General features: G+C 39.4%; 1 protein-coding gene across 1 annotated transcript in view; it reads left to right on the top strand.

Annotated features, from left to right (window-relative positions):
- Window positions 1-212: 212 nt before the first annotated feature.
- The window catches only part of PREX2 (phosphatidylinositol-3,4,5-trisphosphate dependent Rac exchange factor 2), a 173,217-nt gene continuing 153,359 nt past the window's right edge, over window positions 213-20,070 (top strand). The window contains exons 1-2 of the mRNA XM_063169894.1: window positions 213-310; window positions 406-599. Of these exons, the coding sequence (XP_063025964.1) occupies window positions 459-599 (141 nt within the window). The 5' untranslated portion in view covers window positions 213-310; window positions 406-458. The remainder of the gene's footprint in view (window positions 311-405; window positions 600-20,070) is intronic.

Below are 20,070 nucleotides of genomic sequence, written 5' to 3' on the forward strand. Positions count from 1 at the left end.
CCTCAAACTGGAGATCGCAGCTTGTGTGTGAAACAGGCAGCTGGCACGCAATCCTCCCTGAAGTTGTTTCCTTTCCTTTTTCCTGAGATTTAGCGAAGGGGGGGAAGGGGTTGGAGTCACATGGATACAAAGCTTTTGATTAATGTCCAAGTCTCTGCTGCCGCGGAGGCTTTCCAACCTCTCAGCTAGCAGGGCGAGCTGGGAACCAGTGGCCGCTCGTTTCCTCCGGGCTGTGTCCCCTTCCTGACGGGAAAGGAGCGCGCTCGGGGGCGGCTCGTCGCCTGCGGAGCTCGGGCGGCGGCGGAGCGGGGTGAGCGGGGCTGCGCGGTGGGGAGCGGCCGGCCCCGGCCCCGGCCCCGGCCCCGCTGTGTAACTTGGCGGGGTCTTTGTTGTCCTTGTCCGCAGCGCAGCGCCGGGGAAGGCGCCGGGCTTGGAGCACCGATCCTCCTCGCCGCACCATGACAGAAGAAAGCAAGGGGGAAGGCAAGGGGGAGAGCGGGAAGGACTTGGAGAAGCAGCTTCGCTTACGCGTGTGCGTCCTCAACGAGCTGCTGAAGACGGAGCGGGACTACGTGGGCACGCTGGAGTTCCTGGTGTCGGTGAGCGGCGGCGCCGGGCCCGCGGGGCAGGGAGCGCCCAGCCGGGACAGGGCTGCAGCCCAGCTGCTGCCCAAGGGGACGGAGGGTAACAGGTCCGGAGACAGCCGCAGCGTTCCTCCCTCCGCGCCCCGGCCCCGTGCCCCGGCCGTGCTGAGGCGCTGATGCTCTCGCGTCTCCGCGAGTGGAAGCGGATGGGGGCGGTGGGTTTGGGCTCCCCCAAACCTATCGGGCGAGGGGGCCTGCGTTCATTTTAGGATGCCGTAGGGTTTCCACTACTTGCGACAGTCTTGGAAACCCAGCGGTGCAGGGGGGAGGCAGCAGGACAGAGGGGGTGCTGGTGTGCAGCAGCTGCTTGGCATTAAAGGCACATGTGGCGTTCACTCCCGTCTTGTGATAGGGGGTCAGCTGGGAATGTCGTGCGTTCTGCTGAGCTCTCTTGGGACTGTTTGAGCTTCCTTCTACATCTGATGGGATTGTTGGTGCCGGGTAATACCCTAGTCAGAAAGGCAGGAGTTCTCACTCCAAAAGCCAAAGGGACAAATTATTGCAGAACAGATGTGGCCAGTGTTTCCTTTGTGCCTGATCTCGGTAGCATCACTTTAGGGCTCTGATGTGATAAATATGTTCAAATCAGCTGCTTCAGATTGCAAAAGTATTCACAGTAGCCCCATCATACATTTCTCTTCCCCTGTCCCATTGAAGAGGGGAAATCCTTCCAACTGCAAACTTCCTGCCTTGCTGCCTTGAGAATTGTGGACTTTCTGCTTATTACCATGAAAGAGGAAATTCTTAAGTTGGCTGTGACAGGGAGAATAAAAGCACAGATATTGGAGTGAAATAAGATCTACAGAGTAGCTTATTTTCTCCATATGTTTATCCTCAGCAGCACCATGACAAATGGTAAATGGTCCAATGTGTTGGGGTGTTTTGTTTTTTTTAAGCTTAGGATGTATGTTTGAAAAAGAGGCTGTGCAATTATTTTACTTGATTCCATTTAATGGTCAGGTTTTACCTACTTTTAAAAAAACTTTTCTAAGTAAATGTTATTCCATATTCTACCTTAACCCACAAATTTGGTGTATGCCAGAGTCTTGGATTTCAGCAAATTTGAAGAATTTGTAATATCTTTAATTTTGAATTCTAAGGTTTTAGACATAAGATAGATATTTCAGTTCAAGCAGTAAGTGCTCAAATTCTCCCAAGGATCAGAATCTGTAAGTGTTTCAAGTTCTATCCAGACACTGAATTCAGTAATAAGTCTTTTTGCAGTTTGGATCAAGATGATCTAAATAAATCATGTGGAGAAAGGAAGAAGGGTTGGTGTTAAATACTTGGTTCTACATCAACTTTTCAGATTCATTAACAATTGTGGACACGGTTCAAGTGACTGTTCAGAGATGTAAATCCTTCACAGAGAAATGCCACATGTTCTAATTGTACCTCAGTTTTGTTTGAGCTTTCTGAGCTTTCCTTTGGTCTACCTGCTAGGACTGCTGTTGAGATCAGCTGTGGTGGTGCATTTGTGAGGGCCACTGGCCTAGGGCCAGGATGGAGACCATGACACTGATTTTACGTAAGCCATCAAACCCATCACTGAGTGAGGGGCTTATGTTCCCGCCAAAGTTGACAGCTGGACTTCCGAGTCATCTCAGTGTCATCAGTGGAGCTCATTGTGTGGAAACCACCTTTCCTTTATGACTGAGATGGTGAAGCCAGTTATAGTGTCCCTGAGAGTTTGCTCTGAGTACCTGCAGTTTTCACTGTAGTTAATAGGAAATAGGGTATTCACTTAGATAAATGAAAAATCCCTGTGCATGGCTAAAGAATGAAGAGGTTGTAAGGAGGAAGTGACTTGCTAGTCTGTGTCAACATGGGAAATGCTTTGCTGGTTTCCCTACACTGGAAACATACCTACTATATGCTAGATTTATTTAGGTTCTTTTGTTTATGTTGTAATTAAAGAACAGATTTCTGGTTGGTTATTTAAAGTCTTTTTTTCCCTCCTACTCTATGATTGCTCATCCTCCACTTATCAGTGTAGTGAGAAGTAGCTTGGCTTGTATGCTCTGTCAAAATTCTGTAACACTGTAAGGTGCAAATCAGAAGATTTGATATACATGTAACTTTATTAGATAGAAGTAGCTGAGTAGTCATTCCTGTGTGAATTAATTCACCTCTTCTTTTTTGGCTTTGTGCTGTGCAAATACAGTATATTGTTTTACATCTGCACTCATCACAAAACAAATCTGAGTGAAAAAGGTCTGGTTGTATTAATATTATTCTTTTGTGTCTCCTGAATCTTCCAGTAATAAACTGTAGTAGTGTTGAGATCTCAGCAATAACAATTTTGGGCCAATTGCAGTGGGATGTGTAAACATATGTGAGGTGGATAACCTTAAGTCACCCAGTAGTTGCAGCAATGTTGGAAGGAGGAGGCATGCACAGGAAATTATGAATAAATATGCTTATTCTTTTCCTTCAGATGTTTCATTATAACATTTAGAGTGTCATTGCAATACCAGAGTTTTTGTTCCTTCTAACATTTCTTAAAAGTAACAAGTGATGGAAGAATTTACTTAAGACACAAAAAGGCCTTTTAAAACTATATCTGTAGACAGAAGTTTTTATTTTTACTAAGCTACAATATTCTGTTATGAACAGTTGATGCTTTATTGGCTAAATTAGCAATTGGACTTTTTCTGCTTCTGGATGTTTTTGCTGATGATCATACAATTTTCCTGTGGCAAAATCTTTGCTTTCCAATGAAAGAGAAGGCTTACTTGCAAGAATAGAGGAAAATCTTTCTTTCTTATCAAAATTAACTTTCTGGAGGGGACAGAAAGTAATAGTTGATGAATATTTGCACTGTACAAAATAATTCCATGTCATCCAACTGTGTGACTGAATAATTAATAATTACCTTATGTACTTACAGTAAAGTACTTATAGTAAATATGCTTTAAAAAAAGTTGTAACATTATCAATTTGTACCTTATCTCCTTCATGCTTTATAGCAAATGACCAAATATATATTTACTGCGAACTGTGTAAACATAAGGGACATTTCCTATGTTGTCCTTTACCACAATTAACCTGGAGAAAAGGAGACTGAGGGAAAGCTTTATCACTCTTTACAAGTACCTGAAAGGAAGCTGTGGTGAGGTAAGGATCAGTCTTTTTTCCCCAGCTGACAAGTGCCAGGACAAGAGGAAATGGCCCCAGGCTACACTAGGGAAGGTGTGGATTGGGTATTAGGAAAAATTGATTCACTGGATGGGTGTTCAGGCTTTGGAATAGGCTGCCAGGGAAGTGGTGGAATTGCCACCCCTGGAGGTGTTCAAAAAGCATGCAGATGTGGCACCTGGGGACATGGTTTTGTGGAGAACATTCCAGTGCTGGGTTACTGGTTGAACCTGATGGTCTTAGAGGTCCTTTCCAACATTAATGATTCTATTCTATGGCTAGCTAACTGGAGCAAAACTGCATAAACTTTTCTAAGATTCCTTGGTCTGTGATTTTGTGCTGGGGAACATACGATCTTTAAATGAGAGTCTTAAAAATATAGTTGGGTTTTTTTTTTTTGTAATTTGCTGAGTGTTTTCATGTGCAGTTTCATTTAGTGTGTAATCAGGGTACTCACTTGAATCCTCAACATAGCAGTAGTAAAGAGACCAGTAAAACTGTGGTTGATGAGACATTAAAAAGTATTTAATAGTAAAGAGTTGCTAAAACGTGGCTAGGTTAATTTGTCACCTTTTTACCTGATATAAGGCTTAGTTTTTATGTTTGTGATTTACACTAATTGACTGGCCACTAAGGTAAACCAGGCCATAAAGAATTTTAGGATGCATGTACATATATGTATATACACATTTAAAATGTACATGTATATTTTTTGGAAAGAAACTTTATTTTGAAATAGAAATTGGAAATGTAATCAATCTGCTACACTTGGTACTTCAGGGGATATCCATGGAAGTAGAGTTTAATTTCCTATGGCAGCAATTGTTTCTCTGGCACAGTTTTGTGTTCTGACAAATTTGACGTTGATGGGAATAGAAGCAGATGTTGGCACTCCTGAAAGCCTTCCCCACGGCCTCAGCTGGGGTGGCTGGTTAGATCTTGAAGCAGCTGGGGGAAAAAAACAAAGCTAGTTTATTATGTAGACTACAGTATGGTTTACAGAGTCTCTCAGTGAATATATATGTTTCTGCCAGTTAACTCTCAAGTATCAGTTTGATTTTGTTACAACCTACTGTACTGTCTTCTGCTTGCTCTAAAGTGAAAAAATGGTTGGTTTTCTTTAAATGTGCCCTGTTAAGGGAAGCTGAATCCTTGCTTTTCAATTGGTATAAAGAGATATTGTTTATAAGGTTTGTTGTGCAGCCTTTTCAGTGTCTGTGTGACTCCTCGGCTTCTGTGTTCCCCTGCTGAACATTCCCTGTCTCTTGGCTCAATAAATATTTCTCTGATTTTTGAGCAGACTAATTATTTGGAGAAGTGATTACAGTAATTGAGACTTCAGGTAACCTTTATAGTCAAATTCAGTGTTACTAAGCCTGGCTAGCTATAGAGGATTTATGTCGTGGATGAAAGCTACTCAAATAGTTATGCTATATAATAAAGTTAGATGTTGGGCTTTCCACAAAAAAAAAAAAACAACCAACTTATAAATGATCTTTTATGGCTGTGGTTTGATATAAAAACAGTGTGTCTGTGTGTGTTGTTTTTGTGTGCATGTGTGTATATATCACAGAATACCTTAAATTGGAAGGGTCCCATAAGGATCATCTGGTCCCACTCGCTGAATATGTTATATGTATATCTCAATTACAGTGATGATTAGTGGCTTCATAGTGTTTTTCATAATTGCATTTATATTTTATAAAAGGGATTTAAATGAATGGAAGGGAAGGGTTTTAGCTGGCTGCATTTTTTGATAAGGTTATGTGATTTCCTTTCTCTTCAGGAAAAGAAAAACAACATTCTATGGCTACTTCATCATGAAAAGTCAAAAGGAAGTGCAAACACAATTACCATAGAAAGTCAATATCTTTTCCATTCACTTCCAATTTCTGTTTTTAACTTACTGAAGTGTTAACAAAAAATGTGAGTGTGGCATTCTATTTTTATTTGACTTTGCTTGTCTGTATCCATGGCACCACCTGTGGTCTCTATCAGAGTAAGGGTAACTGCTTAAAAGCTGTTTATGTCTTTGTAACACCTGCCCCAAGGTTGAAGACTCTGCTTGATGGAGTGGATTAGCAAGAAAGATTTTTTTTCATGTGAGTGTTTTTACTAGGTGAGCGCAGAATTCGTGCAATGTAGGACAATGGCAAAACCCAGAGTTTTTTCAGAAGAATTTTTGGGTACATATCTTATCTTGTTTGGAATTGGAGGGATTTAGGCTAGACAATGACAAATGTTTCATACTTTTCAATGTATTTCCTCTTAACTGCTCTCAGATGCACTTAGATTGTATTGTGAAAAACTCTTCTTTGGAAAGAAAGGTGGTTTGTTGAGCTGTTCAGTGAAAAGTTTAGAATATTGAAAGGAGAAATCTTTGTTCCATAGCATTTAAGAAACTTATCTGTTCTTAAGACTTATTGTAGACTAAGACTTAATCTTTTGAAGCCTATAATATACTTAGAAATGTTGTACACTTCATGATTTATCTGTATTTATAAATAATATTTGCAGTGTTCCATTTATTTCTTTGCTCTGCTTTACAGCTCAGTCCTAACTCTCCTGGCACATGTGTTTCACAAATTTGTAGTGTGAGTTGCTAATTTAGAAGAGGCTGCTTGAGGGGGACCATCGATCAGAACATCCAGGTTTAAGTTATTCCATGCAGCCTAATGCTGTTGATTAGTATGCTGTTTGCAGTGATTTCATGTAGGGGGATACAATATAAAGAAATAAAGGTAGTATGGAAAGTAATCTTATCCCCTAAAGAGTTGCAGCTGGGTTAATTATTTAAGATTAGGAGCAGACCTGACTTTAACAGGCCACAGCTGTAGCCAATAAGAAGAGTGTTATAAAAGAGTGGATTGGTTGGTTGAGGGATCTGGAACCAGTTGGCTGCTGTGACAATGAAGAGTCAGTGCCTGGAGGAGCTGCCTACAAGAAACATCAAGGAGATACGAAGCTCCTTGGAGATGACAATGTGAAACCTTTGCAATATAATGACAACAATTTCAAGTATTTATGGAGACATATTTTTAAACTGCATTTCGTAGTAATTTTTGCCACCATTTTATGAACACCAAGCTTAAAAACCAGGCATCCCAAGGTTGATTTGCATTTATTTGGTAAGATTAGCATGAAGAGCAATTTTGTCAATTAGACAAGGTTGGTGTCATTGTAACAGTATTACAACATGTGAGAAATTGAAAAGTTCTTTGCATGGGAAACCAAAAGGAGCTGTCCTTTGGCCAAAATAAATCAAGATGGCTGTAGTTGACCTAAGACACTGATTGGCATGATTTGCTAATCTGCAGAAGGCTATAACTGTGTATATCTAAGTAAAGTATATGTCACTGTTTGGAAAGGAATTGGATTACCCATGAATGAAATACAGGCTTGAGCAAGGGTAATGAATTTTATTTAAGACTTTACCTTTTTATACAAGTGTCTTGAAGAAGACACTTGTACTCACATCCTCATGCATAATCTTTTACAGAAATTTTATCTAACTGTTTTTGCTTTAGGACTCAACTATGTGTATATTGATTCAGTTCTCTGTTTGGGGTCGAGTGGGATTATTGCGGTCTTTGATGAACATGTGGGTTGGTGTGGGCTTGGCCACTCAGGAGGAATACAAGAATCAAGATAGCAAAGTGGAGTCACCACTGCTGGAGGTGTTCAGGAGGTGTCTGAATCTGGTGCTGGGTGCTGTGTTTTGGTGGTAGAGTCCTGTTCCTGGGATGGAATGACCCTGTTCACCTGTACAGGCTGGGGGCTAGAAAGCAGCTTTACAGAGGTTACTCTGGGAGTACTTCTGAGCAAGAACTGGAATATGAGTCAGCACTGCAGCCTCTCAGTGCAGGAAAGAATCAGCATCCTGGGACTCTTCTAGCAAGGGTGTTGCCAGTAGGTGAAGGGAGGTGGCTCTTTACCCTCTGCTCTACATGTGTGAGGCTTCTGAGAGTCACATTTTCAGCTCCCTAATGGAGGAAATAGTTTTACCTACTGACATGAGTCTGGGGCTGACCAGCAAGGTGGGGAGGTGCCGGGAGCATATTGCTGCAAAGAGGCTGAGAGAGCCAGGGGTCTTTGACCTTGAGAAGGTTAGGTGGAATTTTTATTGTTGTCTACAACTCCCTCATGGATAGGTGTGGGCAAGATGCAGCCTCGTTCCTTTCAGAAGTGCACAGTAGACGAAGGGGAGGCCGTGGAAGATGGGAAATCAAACGTGGTGTGAAAGGAAAAAATACTGCTCACAATAAAACTGGTCAAAAACTGGTATAAGTTACTCAGAGGCTTTTTTAAAATTTTGCTTGAAGGTCATCTAGGCAAGACTGGACTACCTGTTCTAGTTGACACTGCTCTGTTCAAGCAATTGGGCTAGATGACCTCCTTTCCAACCTCCATGAGTCATCACTTTGCAATTTATTGCTATGACAGAAAAAAGGCTGACTGCCTTGAAGTTTCACCCAGTTTCAGGAGAACAGAATTTTCAGGGTTGCATCTCTACTTCCTTTATACTCTGAAATTGCAATGCAGATTGCCAGGCTGTACTGTTCAGCAAGCAATTATTCAAAATTTAAGAGAAAACTCAGGTACATAGTTTTGGGTTTTTTAAAAAAAAATTCAACTGTATTATTTTTCTCAGGAAACAGATAATCTGGCACTTTTGTACTATTTTCTATTCAGAGATATCTTAGTGCATTGCTTTCATGAATAAATCAAACCTGTGTAGTTCTACAAATGGGAAACTTAGATCTTGATTTTTGGCTCCCTGTGGAAGCTTGTGCCAGAACCAGAAATGTAATCTGATGTCTTGATTCCCAGTTCACCACTCTGACAGCAAAGCAACTCTTTCCCTTCATATATAATTGATGCTAAAAGAATGGTTGTCTGCTTAAAATGTCTGAGAAGCTGCAAGGACAACTGTTCAAAGCCAGCTTCATTTTGTGCAAGCTTGATTGCTCCTGGGATTGTCTCATAGGCTGCTCACAGTTGAGTTTATCCCATTGTAGGGACAGAACTGAGAAATTAGGCGTTGGTTGACACTTATTTTAGACCCCACGAGACCTCCAGATTGTGCTTTTGGCAGTCTGGCTGCCGAGTCATCTGGCATCCCTGATGAGCTTTCAAGTTCAAGGCTGAAGAACATGAAGGGAATGTGTAGGAGAAACAGAACTGAAGTGAGTACTGAAAAAACCATAATGCATTGTAGTAAGGTGGCTTTCTTTATTTCAGTGTAATTTGTATGATGCAGGACCCTTGACCAATTGATAATATCTTGATGAGTGAAGCAGAATAAATAATCTAATCCTTGACCTTCCTAGGGAAGTTTTATATGAATTCTCACTTCAAAATGACATTTCTCTGTGGCTGCTGATACTTGTGCCTGGATGTTAAATACATTATATGTATTGGCATATTTACTTTCTAAATCTATTTTTGCCTATTATAATAACTAGAGCAAGTGACCAGTATCAATCAATATGATGGTGAATTTAAATTAAAACCATATTTCATAATTTTACCTCTGAAATAATTTTTTAATTTTCTAAGGCTGTTTAAAAGGAGTAATTCCTAGAGTGAGGGATGAACGTGTTCCTACATGTTGACTTAACAATCCCAGTCTCTTTATGTCTCAATCAAATCTATTGTGACAGAGTGATTGATGTCTGGGATGCTATGAATTTGTGCAACAAGGCTGGAAAACCTCTTCATTTTATTTCTTAGTATGTGCTAAGTTACTCCATATCCTTAAATTCTTTGGGTAAGGTATCTGTATTCCTAGAAGAAATAGCACGCAATTGAATGCTTTGAGACAATATCCTCTGACTGTGTAGTGTGAGTGTGGTCTTTGCTCTAAGAGTCACAGAGGCATTTGAGACTTAAATGGATGTGGCAGCACCTGAAGCTCTGCAGTGTATAAGCATCACTTTCCTTAAAATGATACCACAGCCTGGTAAGGTGGAGGGAAAAAAGTAAAGTGTCACACACCTGTAGAGTTAGTGTTGTGTCACTTGTAAAGTGTTTATGGCTGAATAGCTTGTATTTATCTTTTTGTTGTCTGGGAGAGAGAGCTATTTTGCAGAAGCCATAGGAAGCAGGAAGGCAATAAATAAGTCCTGATTCAAAGAATGCCTTTGTAAAAATGGCCACCCTGCATTTATAATAAAAGCTGCTTCCTTCCTTCTAGTGTCTGTTGGTTTTTGTTCATGAAAGGTATGATAAAATACTACTTAAAAATGAACTTGCAGAGTATGATAATGACCTAAAATGAGATGGGCTGGAAGGAACCTGTGAATTGCTGTGACCGATTTAAGAAAAGGTCTAGCCCATTGCCCTGATTCTGGCCAGGACAGGGTTAATTTTTGCAGCAGACAGGAGGGGGCATGGCTAGGACATGGAGATTATTCTGTACCATCTCAAATCATCAGTGGGAGAGGGGAAAAGGGAATCTCCTGGGAATAAGGGAGTCCATTCTGGTCAGGGTAGCCTGATGGAGGCAGTGGTCAGGTGCTGCTCTTTCCATCTGAGTAATTCACCTGTTTCTTGTGCCCTCTGCCATTAGTGATGTTGCTGTTACTGTTCATTTTCTTATCTCATTGCTGTTTCCAGTACATTGTTCTTATCTCAACCTGTGATCTTTACCTTTTGTGCTTCAAATTTTCCTCTTTAGCCCACCACAAGGGGAGGGGGGAGCAGTGAATCAGTGATGTGTGGTTTCAGTGGGAGCACTAAACTGGGGAATACCATTGCTAAACTACAACACGCAGTAGTTTTTTTTTAAATAATATTAAGTAGTAGCATCATTTGGAGAGTCTGTGCTTTGTGACTGGGGGCTCTCAGGTCTCTCCTGAGGAGTGTAGGTGTAATACCTTGTTGCAAACTAAGTGATTTCTGAGTTTGATTATTTTTGTATTTGTGTATTTTTTGGCACCTGTAACTTCTGAATGTGTGTCCCGTAGAAGAATTCCTTTTGCGCTTTTTAAATATCCTGTCTCAAAAATGTGCTAAGTACTTACATTGCTATTTTTCTTATTGGAAATCTATTTATTCTTTTTATGAAACCCCTTTCATACTTTTAATCATCTTTCCAATTCCTTTGTGATGAGTTCTTCAGGCGTCAGTATCCTTGATCTTCTGCCTAGTTTTGTTCTAAGTCTCTTGCAGTTTTCAGAGGGCAAGAACTAACTTCCCCAAATGTGTGTGATAGATGTTTGAGGTACTGAATTATGACTTTTCTTGTCATAATTCAGTACCTCATACTTGTCGTAATAACATCTTTCTTGACTGAAAGGTGTTAGAATTCTGTTTATCTTCTGCAATGTGTAGTTAGCACCTTACTTAGGCCCTTTTTTACCTCTTTACTCACTTTTAAATTTCAAAAGTGGCATTTTTAGAGATTGGACAAAATTCTTGAAGTATGACTTGCAGCTGCCATTTGCTTTTTCTTACAATTCTGTTTTGCTGTGTGAATGTAGAAAAGATCTAGAAAGAGATCTCAGTGAAGGATTAAGTAGCCAACCAGGAATAAATAGGAACAGTGAGAGTTATGAGATTACATTTCTGTGCTCTGGAAATAGGAAGGAGAAAATATAAAGAAAAAATACACTAGCAAGGTTGAAAAGGAAGAGGAAAGGGTTACTAAAATTAGTTCTGAAAATGAAAACTTGCACAAAAATCCCCTTTGAAACATGGCAAGTATGTGATGAGATTTCCTCATACTGCAGTATGTGTTAATAAGGCAGGCATCATTGGCTTTTGCAGTGTCAAATTAGATGCTGCTCATGATCCCAGAAGTTAACTATGTTATTGGATGTTTGCTGTGAGTGTGGAGCAGTACAATTGCAGTGTTTCTTAGACATCTTCAAATACAGTCATCTTGAGGTGTGAAAATACCATTATCTTTGAATTTGGTTATTGTGTGCTAATTTGCTTGTATGATAAAATATGAAATTTCAATAATTATCAAGAGATAATTGAGAGTTTTTTTATTGGCAGGAGCAACATGTGAGCTGTCTTTAGTTAATCTCTTTTATCAGTGAAAGAGACCTCCAGGTTTTCAGAAGGGTGTGACTGATGGAACATTTCAAAAGTGCTAAGTTGTAGACTACTTCCATAATGTTGGAAATCTTTTTGGCAGAGCTGAGATCTTTCTGTGGTTTAGAGTTACAGTGGAGACATATTAAGTACAAGGATTGTGTCTGTTGTTTTCTCTAACTGGAAAGGTTCATTTTCTATTAAGATATTGGTTCTGTAGTTCAGTTACACAGAATAGCACATAAACACCGTGAATAATAACAATACTGAAAATAATGAATGGAAATTAATAAATTAATTGGTTGTAGACCGCATTTAAATATCTTGTGATATACCTGGAAGGATTCTTTATGTGGGTAGGGCCAGAAGAGTGAAGAACTGATAGCGATAACTTTTAATTTACTTAAGGGTTCATTTTTCTCTTTGACACTGCATGAGATCCTGTTTATTAAGAATAATGCCTGGAAGTTGGCAGTTATATTCTGTATGAGTGTGTTAATTTCTTCCCATATGCTACAAGGTTGTCTTCACAGGAAATAAAGGGACTTTTCCTCATGTTTAGTTGTACTGAACTGTTACAATCATCAGACCAGACAGAAACAATGGCAAGGAAAGTTTCCTGTTTTCTGCAGATATTGAAGTGGTCTTCGACCCTTACCAAGGAAGATCTTCATTCCCACTGTGGCTGCACAGAGAACTGAATTGTCATTACTGTATGAAGATGCTGCCATCTCTCTTGAAACACAGTGCTTCCCTCTTAAATGTCTTAAGGCAATTTACCATCAGTTCTATCCGTCTCAATTACATCTCAGTATTTGCACTTAGAAATAGCAAAATGATAGCAGGGAATGCTTCTGGTTGCCTCTCTCTGAACACTCAGATTATGCTGTGTTTAGAATAGTTTTAGATAGGTGATGAAATAAAGCTTACGCCTGTCTGATATCCTCAAAAGGAAGGCAGAGCAGAATACAAATTTAGTAGACTTGGAAGATTTCATAATAGTAAGGATTTGAACTGCAAAAAGGAAACATGCTTTGTTTTTAGTCTGCTGTGCCAGGACAAAACTGGGGAAGGCTGGTAAATCAGTGTCTCAGCAAACACTCTGTTGAAATTTTCATGTGAAGGTGAGGATAAATTATGCTGATACTGCTACAATATAAACTGTAGTTTTCCATAGGTAGGGAAAGACAGACTCTGACTGGCCTTCCAAAAATACTGTGAAAATCTTTTTAGTCAATATTCAGCCTGTAAGTTCCAAAGAGATTGCATATCTCTAAATTTCACATACTTGTGCTATGGAACATTCCCATGAGTTGTGGGAGATGACCATCAGCCATGATTAAAGATTATTTTAATTGGAATACATGAAGATAAATTGGAACAGGAACTGTACTACTGGTAGAATTACTTCATAATTTCATTCAGAAGACCAACTTCTTTCAAGTTAAAAATTTATTTGTAGAAAGTAAAATTGGACTTCATAGTTACAGTAGTTTATCATCTGTTACACTATCAATTGCAAGTAATTAAGTTGACTAGTTAAAACTCAATCTCATTAAGTTATTAAATTTGATTTAGTAATGCACTTTTCAACACATGCAATTCAGTAAAGCATAGGTTTTCCAAAGAAATTTGCAGGGTACTTCTTCACTGAGAAATATTTATGATTCCTTCGCACACTTTTTTGAGTCTGAGTCAAAATTTTCTGGTGAAGTGGTTAACCAAGATTCTCTTGTTTCTCTGTCAAATTTATTTGGTGTACAAATGCCACTTTAAAATGATTATCAGTGCTGTATTACATAAAATACTCAGTTGTCCTGATATTTAAACAGATTTTATGTAGATAACTATAAAGTATTTGTGAGCGAGTGATGCTGGAAGTTGCTGTATCGTGAAGAATAAAAAAATGAAGGACCAACTGAAGTTGATTTGGGCATCCTGTGAGAAATGTGTACTGGAAATACACAGCAGCAGCATCCAACACAAAAAGTAACAATTTTTGCACTTGTAGATTTTGCTAATAAAAAAGCTTGGTGTTTGGACCAAATGAGGTATTCTTATTACAGTAAGAAAAAATAAAATATTAAATATGACTGCCATGACGACCATTATGCATTTGCATATTGCATATCTTTGTAATGAGAAATTCCCCATATTTACTTGCCAAGTGCAGTTTGGCTTTTGACTGCGAGAACTGTTAGATGTAAAACAGGGCTTTGGCAAAATGTTATTTTGTGTCTAAAATGTTTGTTCTTTGTATGCTGTTGTCTTTCTTAATGCACCATAGCAGTAAAGGCTGTAATGGCTATTCCAGTCCTTTTCCTGTTGTTTCCCAGCCACCAAACAGCTCTGGGATAATACAGTGCTTTGACTTTCCTATTTTTGACTTTTTCCTATTTTTTCTAAAACTTTTAATTTCACTTTTTATTAAAAAATTAAAATTAAAAGACCCTTTGAATTACTTTTTAACAAGAGTAAATGTTTCTCATATTCTGACTACTGGTAACAAATAAAGCATTTACTACAGTTATGCCACAAACTTCTAGAAGAAATTTACCAGTATATCACAGCAATACTTGTTGCTGACCTTTTACTCTTCCATTTCTGCAAATTTATTTATTTGGTTTTGTCTTGCAGGAGATGGTGAATGGTTATTGGTAGATAACTGGACTTGAGATAGGTGCAGCATTCAATGTCAATAGGGCAGCTGTAACCTTACTGTGCATTACAGATGGGAAACAAATATTAGCATATTAAATATCCTTATTGCAGTATGAAGTTTTGTACAGTGAAATACTGGATTTTTTTTTCCTGGTTAATGAAAAATGTACATGAACTGCAAATTTTCCACATGAAACCAAATTCCACTTCTCAGGCTTTAAGAGAAAATTAAGCATTTTAAAAGAAAACATTTGGCCTTTTGAAAGCTTCTGCTGCTACAATAAACCCCAATATTTAGAGGGGCTACTGTTTTCACAAATTTTCCCATTTAGGAAAAGTGGCTACATGAGACGCTATCAAATACTGCCCTTTTATGTGAAGACTTGTCCCATCACTTTATAAATTAGTTTCTACTTCAGCAGATTGTCATATACAGACATATCTAGCACTCTGTTCCTAGTGTATATTTAATTCTGGTTTACATGCATACACCAAATATTACATGGATTTAAAGCCATGATGAGTCATGACCAGACCTAAGATGTGTAGATATGGTTAACATAAATTATGAGGTAGCCTAATTCTGTGCCCAGGCTAAGACAAAGACCTGAGGAACCAGACTGCTGGTTACATTTCAGATTCTCCTCAGATCTCTGGTGCTTCTGGTGCAGAGTGAAAACTGTTCAGTAAAAAGTGCCAGCACTCTGCTACCCCCCCTATTCACATGGGGACAGGACTTAAGCAAGGCACTTTGCATGCACTTTGACTTCATACCTTTTAACTGCTCTTTTAATAACTAGTACTCAGGCCTTTGCCACCTGGCCTTGGGGAATTAGATACTGCTGCTCCTGCCCAATGGAGGCTTTGATTGTTTTTTTAATTAAAAAGTCTTTGTCTGGTTTTTCCCTTAATGAGAGAGAATGTCTTCAGTGATAAGTACTTTGATAAATGAAGAATGAAAGTACATTTAGACTGTTCCAAATTTTCTGAAAGTGAACTTTTACACAACAGACTTCTAAATTTGTATGCTCATACTTGCTTATGTACGTCCACTTAAATGGAAATTTTGGGAAAACAAACTTTCCTTAGATTTTAAGGCAAGGAAGGGAATGGGCTGCTGATGACATTGTAACACTAATTTTCTTTTCGGGTTTGTTTTAGAGGCAGATATATATATATATATATATAAAGAAAGTGATTGTGGGTTGGTCTTAACCGGAGGCATTTACTAGAGATGCCTCTGTCAGGAGTTGTTTATCTAGCTAGTAAATGGATGAAGACAAACTTGGGTAGGAGGCTTTGTGTCTTTCCTTTTTTTGCTCAGTTACTGAATTAAGTTAAATATCCTCCCTAAAAGCTGAATAATAGACTTGTCCCTTGTTTCTTTATTGGTGTTATCATAGAAAGGTGGTTTTTAATAGTCCTCCCAATCCAAACCAATCTCCAGCCTCCCTGCCATGGGCAGGAAACCTTCTGCTAGATTAGGTTGTTCAAAGCCTCCTTTAGTCTGCCTTCAACAGGTGGAGTCCACAACCTCCCTGGGCAACCTGTTCCAGTGTGAAGTTTGTTAGATCTTCTCGAACCCAGTCTCCTGCAGTGAGTAGTGCTTCACTCTCCCAGTTCCTGCTTCCACCTTTTGCAGCTCGGGTAATGTGGCCGGGATACTTGCTGGTGAAGACAGAGGTAAAAAATTGCATTGGGTCCCTCAGCCTTGTCCACGTCCTGGTAACCAGGTTACCAGTGGTATCCTTCCTGAGAGGACCCCACATTTTCTCTAGTCTTCTGTTGCTGATGTACTTAAGGAAGCTCATTTTGTTACCATTGATGTCCTTGGCCAGATTTACTTCAGCCACTACTTTAACTTTCTAATCATCTCCCTGGCTGTTTGGAGACTTTCTCTGTATTCCTCTTTGGCTGCCTTTCCCTGCTCCCACCCATTTTAAGCTACCTTTTTGTGTTTAAGTTTGTCCAAGGGCTACTTGTTCATCCATGCAGGCCTCCTGGCATTCTTTCCCTATTTCCTGTTACTTCAGAAGATTTCCGTCAGATTTATCTATAAATTTTCCACTTTAGATTTCCATTGAAAACTGTTCCTTATGCTGTGAAGAACTCCTTTATTCGTATTAATTTTTTTTTTTTTTTACTTTCAGTCTGCTTCTAGTATGAATGAAAGAAGACAGCTTTTGCCACCTCTCTTTGGTAACCAAAAAATGAGTTCATTAAGTGACCATGAATAAAATACTTGTTTCCAGAAGTGTACTTAATGTTTGTGTTTGTAAAGGCTTTTACTGGAGCTACTGTATATGCTCAAAAAAGCAAAAAGAAGTTAACATTATCCTGGAACTCTAGTGTCATAATGGAAGTGCTTTGTCTTAGTTTAAATAAATATTTACTTTGAATGTCCAAATTTACATTAGCTAAGAAGACTCTTAATGTGTATTGTAGATTGTGTATCCTGATAATAGTGCTGGATAACACATAATGGTAAGCATTCTCAAAATGCCAGAGTTATTCTGAGACTTGCCTGTTGTTTATGGTGCATTCAGACTTCCATTGTTTGGAACAACTGGAACTCAATCCATACTGTTCCTGTCAGAGGTGCCACTTGCTGTGAGGTGGGTATTCTGACAGCTGGCATCTGGAATCATTGCTGAATCAAAGCTGGGAGGGAGCAGAGACAGATGCTGAGGAATGCTACAAAAGCTCCTAGCCCAGCCAAATACAAATTGCAAAATAGGAGACTTGAGTGTCTAGAATTTTATTTTCTTTGCCCAAGCATTTAAAGAGTTCTGGATAACAAAGTTTGAGTGTGTACTTATGAATGCTGGAGGCTTTCTATGGGTGTCCTGGATTTGGTTAGAGAAATAGCACAAGGGCTAAATTTAATTGTCTTAGTGACGTCTGAACCTCTAGCTAGTTCTTTCTAACATAGATCGGCCTACCACAGTACAAGAAAACATGATGTGAAAGGCTGCCCCACCATTCACTTGAGCAGGATCAGTGGTATGAAAAAGTAGCCAGCAACATTGGTGGGGGAAAGAGGAGCAGGCTTTGAGGGCCTAGAGGAGGTAACTGATTTTTGAAACAGGTGAAGGAGAGGTCTGGTTAATTTTAGGATATTGCAGGGAAAATACAGCAGTGTGATAGGAGAAAGCACAATGCTTCAGGTGTTAACAATATTTAAAATATAAACTGATGCCTTTCAGAGAGATGCATGTGCTCTCTGTTAGTGAGGGGTACCTAGATAGTGCTTTATTGATTTAATTTATAAAAATCCCACTCATTTGATCTCATGGTGTAGCATTTAAAGTTTTTAAGGCTAAAAGTGTTTTTTAAAGTTCTGTATTTTAATAACTTCATAATATTGAGAAAACACAATAATGCTGATTTTGTGCAGCACACAGGGTGTTAACGTCCTTCTGCATGTATTTAAGCACTTAGCACAAATGAAATGCTTATCTTTAGTATTTTGTGGCCAAGTCAGTAAAGCACAGTACATTTGCTTTTAACAAACAGACGCAGTGCAAGAACAGAATTTTCTGTCTGTTTGGTCAGGAAACTGACCCCTTCGTATTTCACAGAATTTCATTAAACATGAGGGAGAGACAAAGTGGAGGATGCAGTGGGGTTATTTTCCTAATGTCAGAGACCAGGCTTTTACTCTTGTGTGCGAATCCAGTCAGCTCAGCCAAGTGAAAAGCTCGGCAGTGCTCAGTGGAGGCTAATTAGGAGCCTCCACCATCACTGCCCACAGAATCTGTTTGCACTCAGTATTCTTGGCACCCTGCACACCACTGCACTGATTTCACTCTTCATCTGCCACCTTGCTGCAGCCGCTGTGCCTGTTCCAGTCCGGAGCCACTGGCTTGAGCAGGATTTTCCAGGCAGTTGCATCTCTGGTAGCCTGCACCCTTTCAGTACCAAACCTGAAAGTTGGATTGGGAAAGGGTTTGACTCTTTTCCCACATGATGAGTATGTTCATAAATGCAGGATCAGGGGGAAAGGGTATAATAGCATAAATCAACAGAGTTATGAGCTGAGAGTGGATGATAGCAGTGGAAATGGTGAGCAAGCAAGAACAGGTTAAAAAAAAAGCCAATGAATTGCAAGCAGAAGTCAAAAGATAAAAACACTTGAGTGCACTCTGCATAAAAAGCTTGCACTGAAATTCTGGGTTTCTAGGTCTTCTTGTTTGTTCCTGGTTATTTGGAAATAGTAATGAAATACTAGGAAAGTGAAATTCCGTGCTCTGGTAAACTCCAAGGCTTACTTAATCTATTACTATTACCAGCTGGTCTGAAGCAGTAGAGACTTGTGCTTTGGATGTAAAGGCTAATGACTTAAGCAGAGGTGAGTACCAGGTTACGTGTCACAATGTATGTTTTTCAGCTTAAACACAGTTACTGGAGTTGTACGTCGCTGCTCTTGTTAATGCAGGTCTGTTGGACGGAGAAGAGCAGGGGAAGATTTGTCCTCACAGTGCCAGGGACTGGTGTCTGCTGAATTTCTGCTAACTCTGTTACTCCTCTGGGGTGATTTCCTTGTCATCATATGTAGTTTTTTTTTCATTGTAGAGCATCTCCCAGTGTTGTAGATAATGACATAATTTGTGCAACAGTGTTATGAGATCAGGGACAACGTTGCCAGTCCCTGTTTTTTCAGTTAACCAAACCAATATACTGATGCTCACTCTGCTTCCTTCCATGGTTGTCTGTGCTTGACCAGTCCCATTTTTCTGCAACAGCCAGGGAATATGTTTTACTGATGTGACATGGAAGGGGAGTGATCTCACTAGAAGTGCACTGCTTTTCCAGTGTATCCTCTCTCTCAACTTTTGGCAAAGCACTTCACACTTCATCTTTAGTTTTGCTAATGCATCTTTGCTAAGGGACAAAGAGATGCCATGTGTGTTGGATGGAGAGAGATGATGAAGGAAGCTTCTTCCTCTGGAGTCCTGCTGGTCCCCTGCTTGAGAAAGGTTCCTTGCATGAAGTAGAGATGAGTAACCTTCCTCTTGCTCAAAGTCAGAAGCTTTCTTCACAGTTTGGGAGTGATCTGTTCATGTCCTCATTTCGCTGTAGGTTACTTGAGACACACTACATTATATTTTGCTTAATAAAATGGGATAAGTTTAAAAGTCATTTAGCAAAAGAGAAATATGCATTAATGAAAACTGTAAAAGCCCAGGGGTTTAATTACATTTACATTTTGAATGGAAACGCATCTGGATAAATTCTTTGGGTAGACTTATACAAAGAGCAGTTCTGGAATGGGACAACATGGATATTATACAGAGAAGTTTCTGAAAACTGAAGTGATAAGCTTGAATTACATGCTAGGCACCTTAGTATATTAATATTTTAAATGGAAGAAAACCATTGATATAGTATTCAACAGAAAAAAGATGGCATTTTGCAGTTCTGCTGTTTTAAATATGAGAGATGCTTTATTGAAGTCAATCTAAGCACTATTTGAACAGAGACTGTAGAAGAGAACTAAACAAATACACATCTGAAACAGACATTGTAATTCATCTTTGGAATTTTTAATAGCATGTATTCCAAGTCTGACTCAGCTCTGAAG

Source organism: Melospiza melodia, chromosome 1 (genome assembly GCF_035770615.1).
Source record: "Melospiza melodia melodia isolate bMelMel2 chromosome 1, bMelMel2.pri, whole genome shotgun sequence".
NCBI lineage: Eukaryota > Metazoa > Chordata > Aves > Passeriformes > Passerellidae > Melospiza > Melospiza melodia.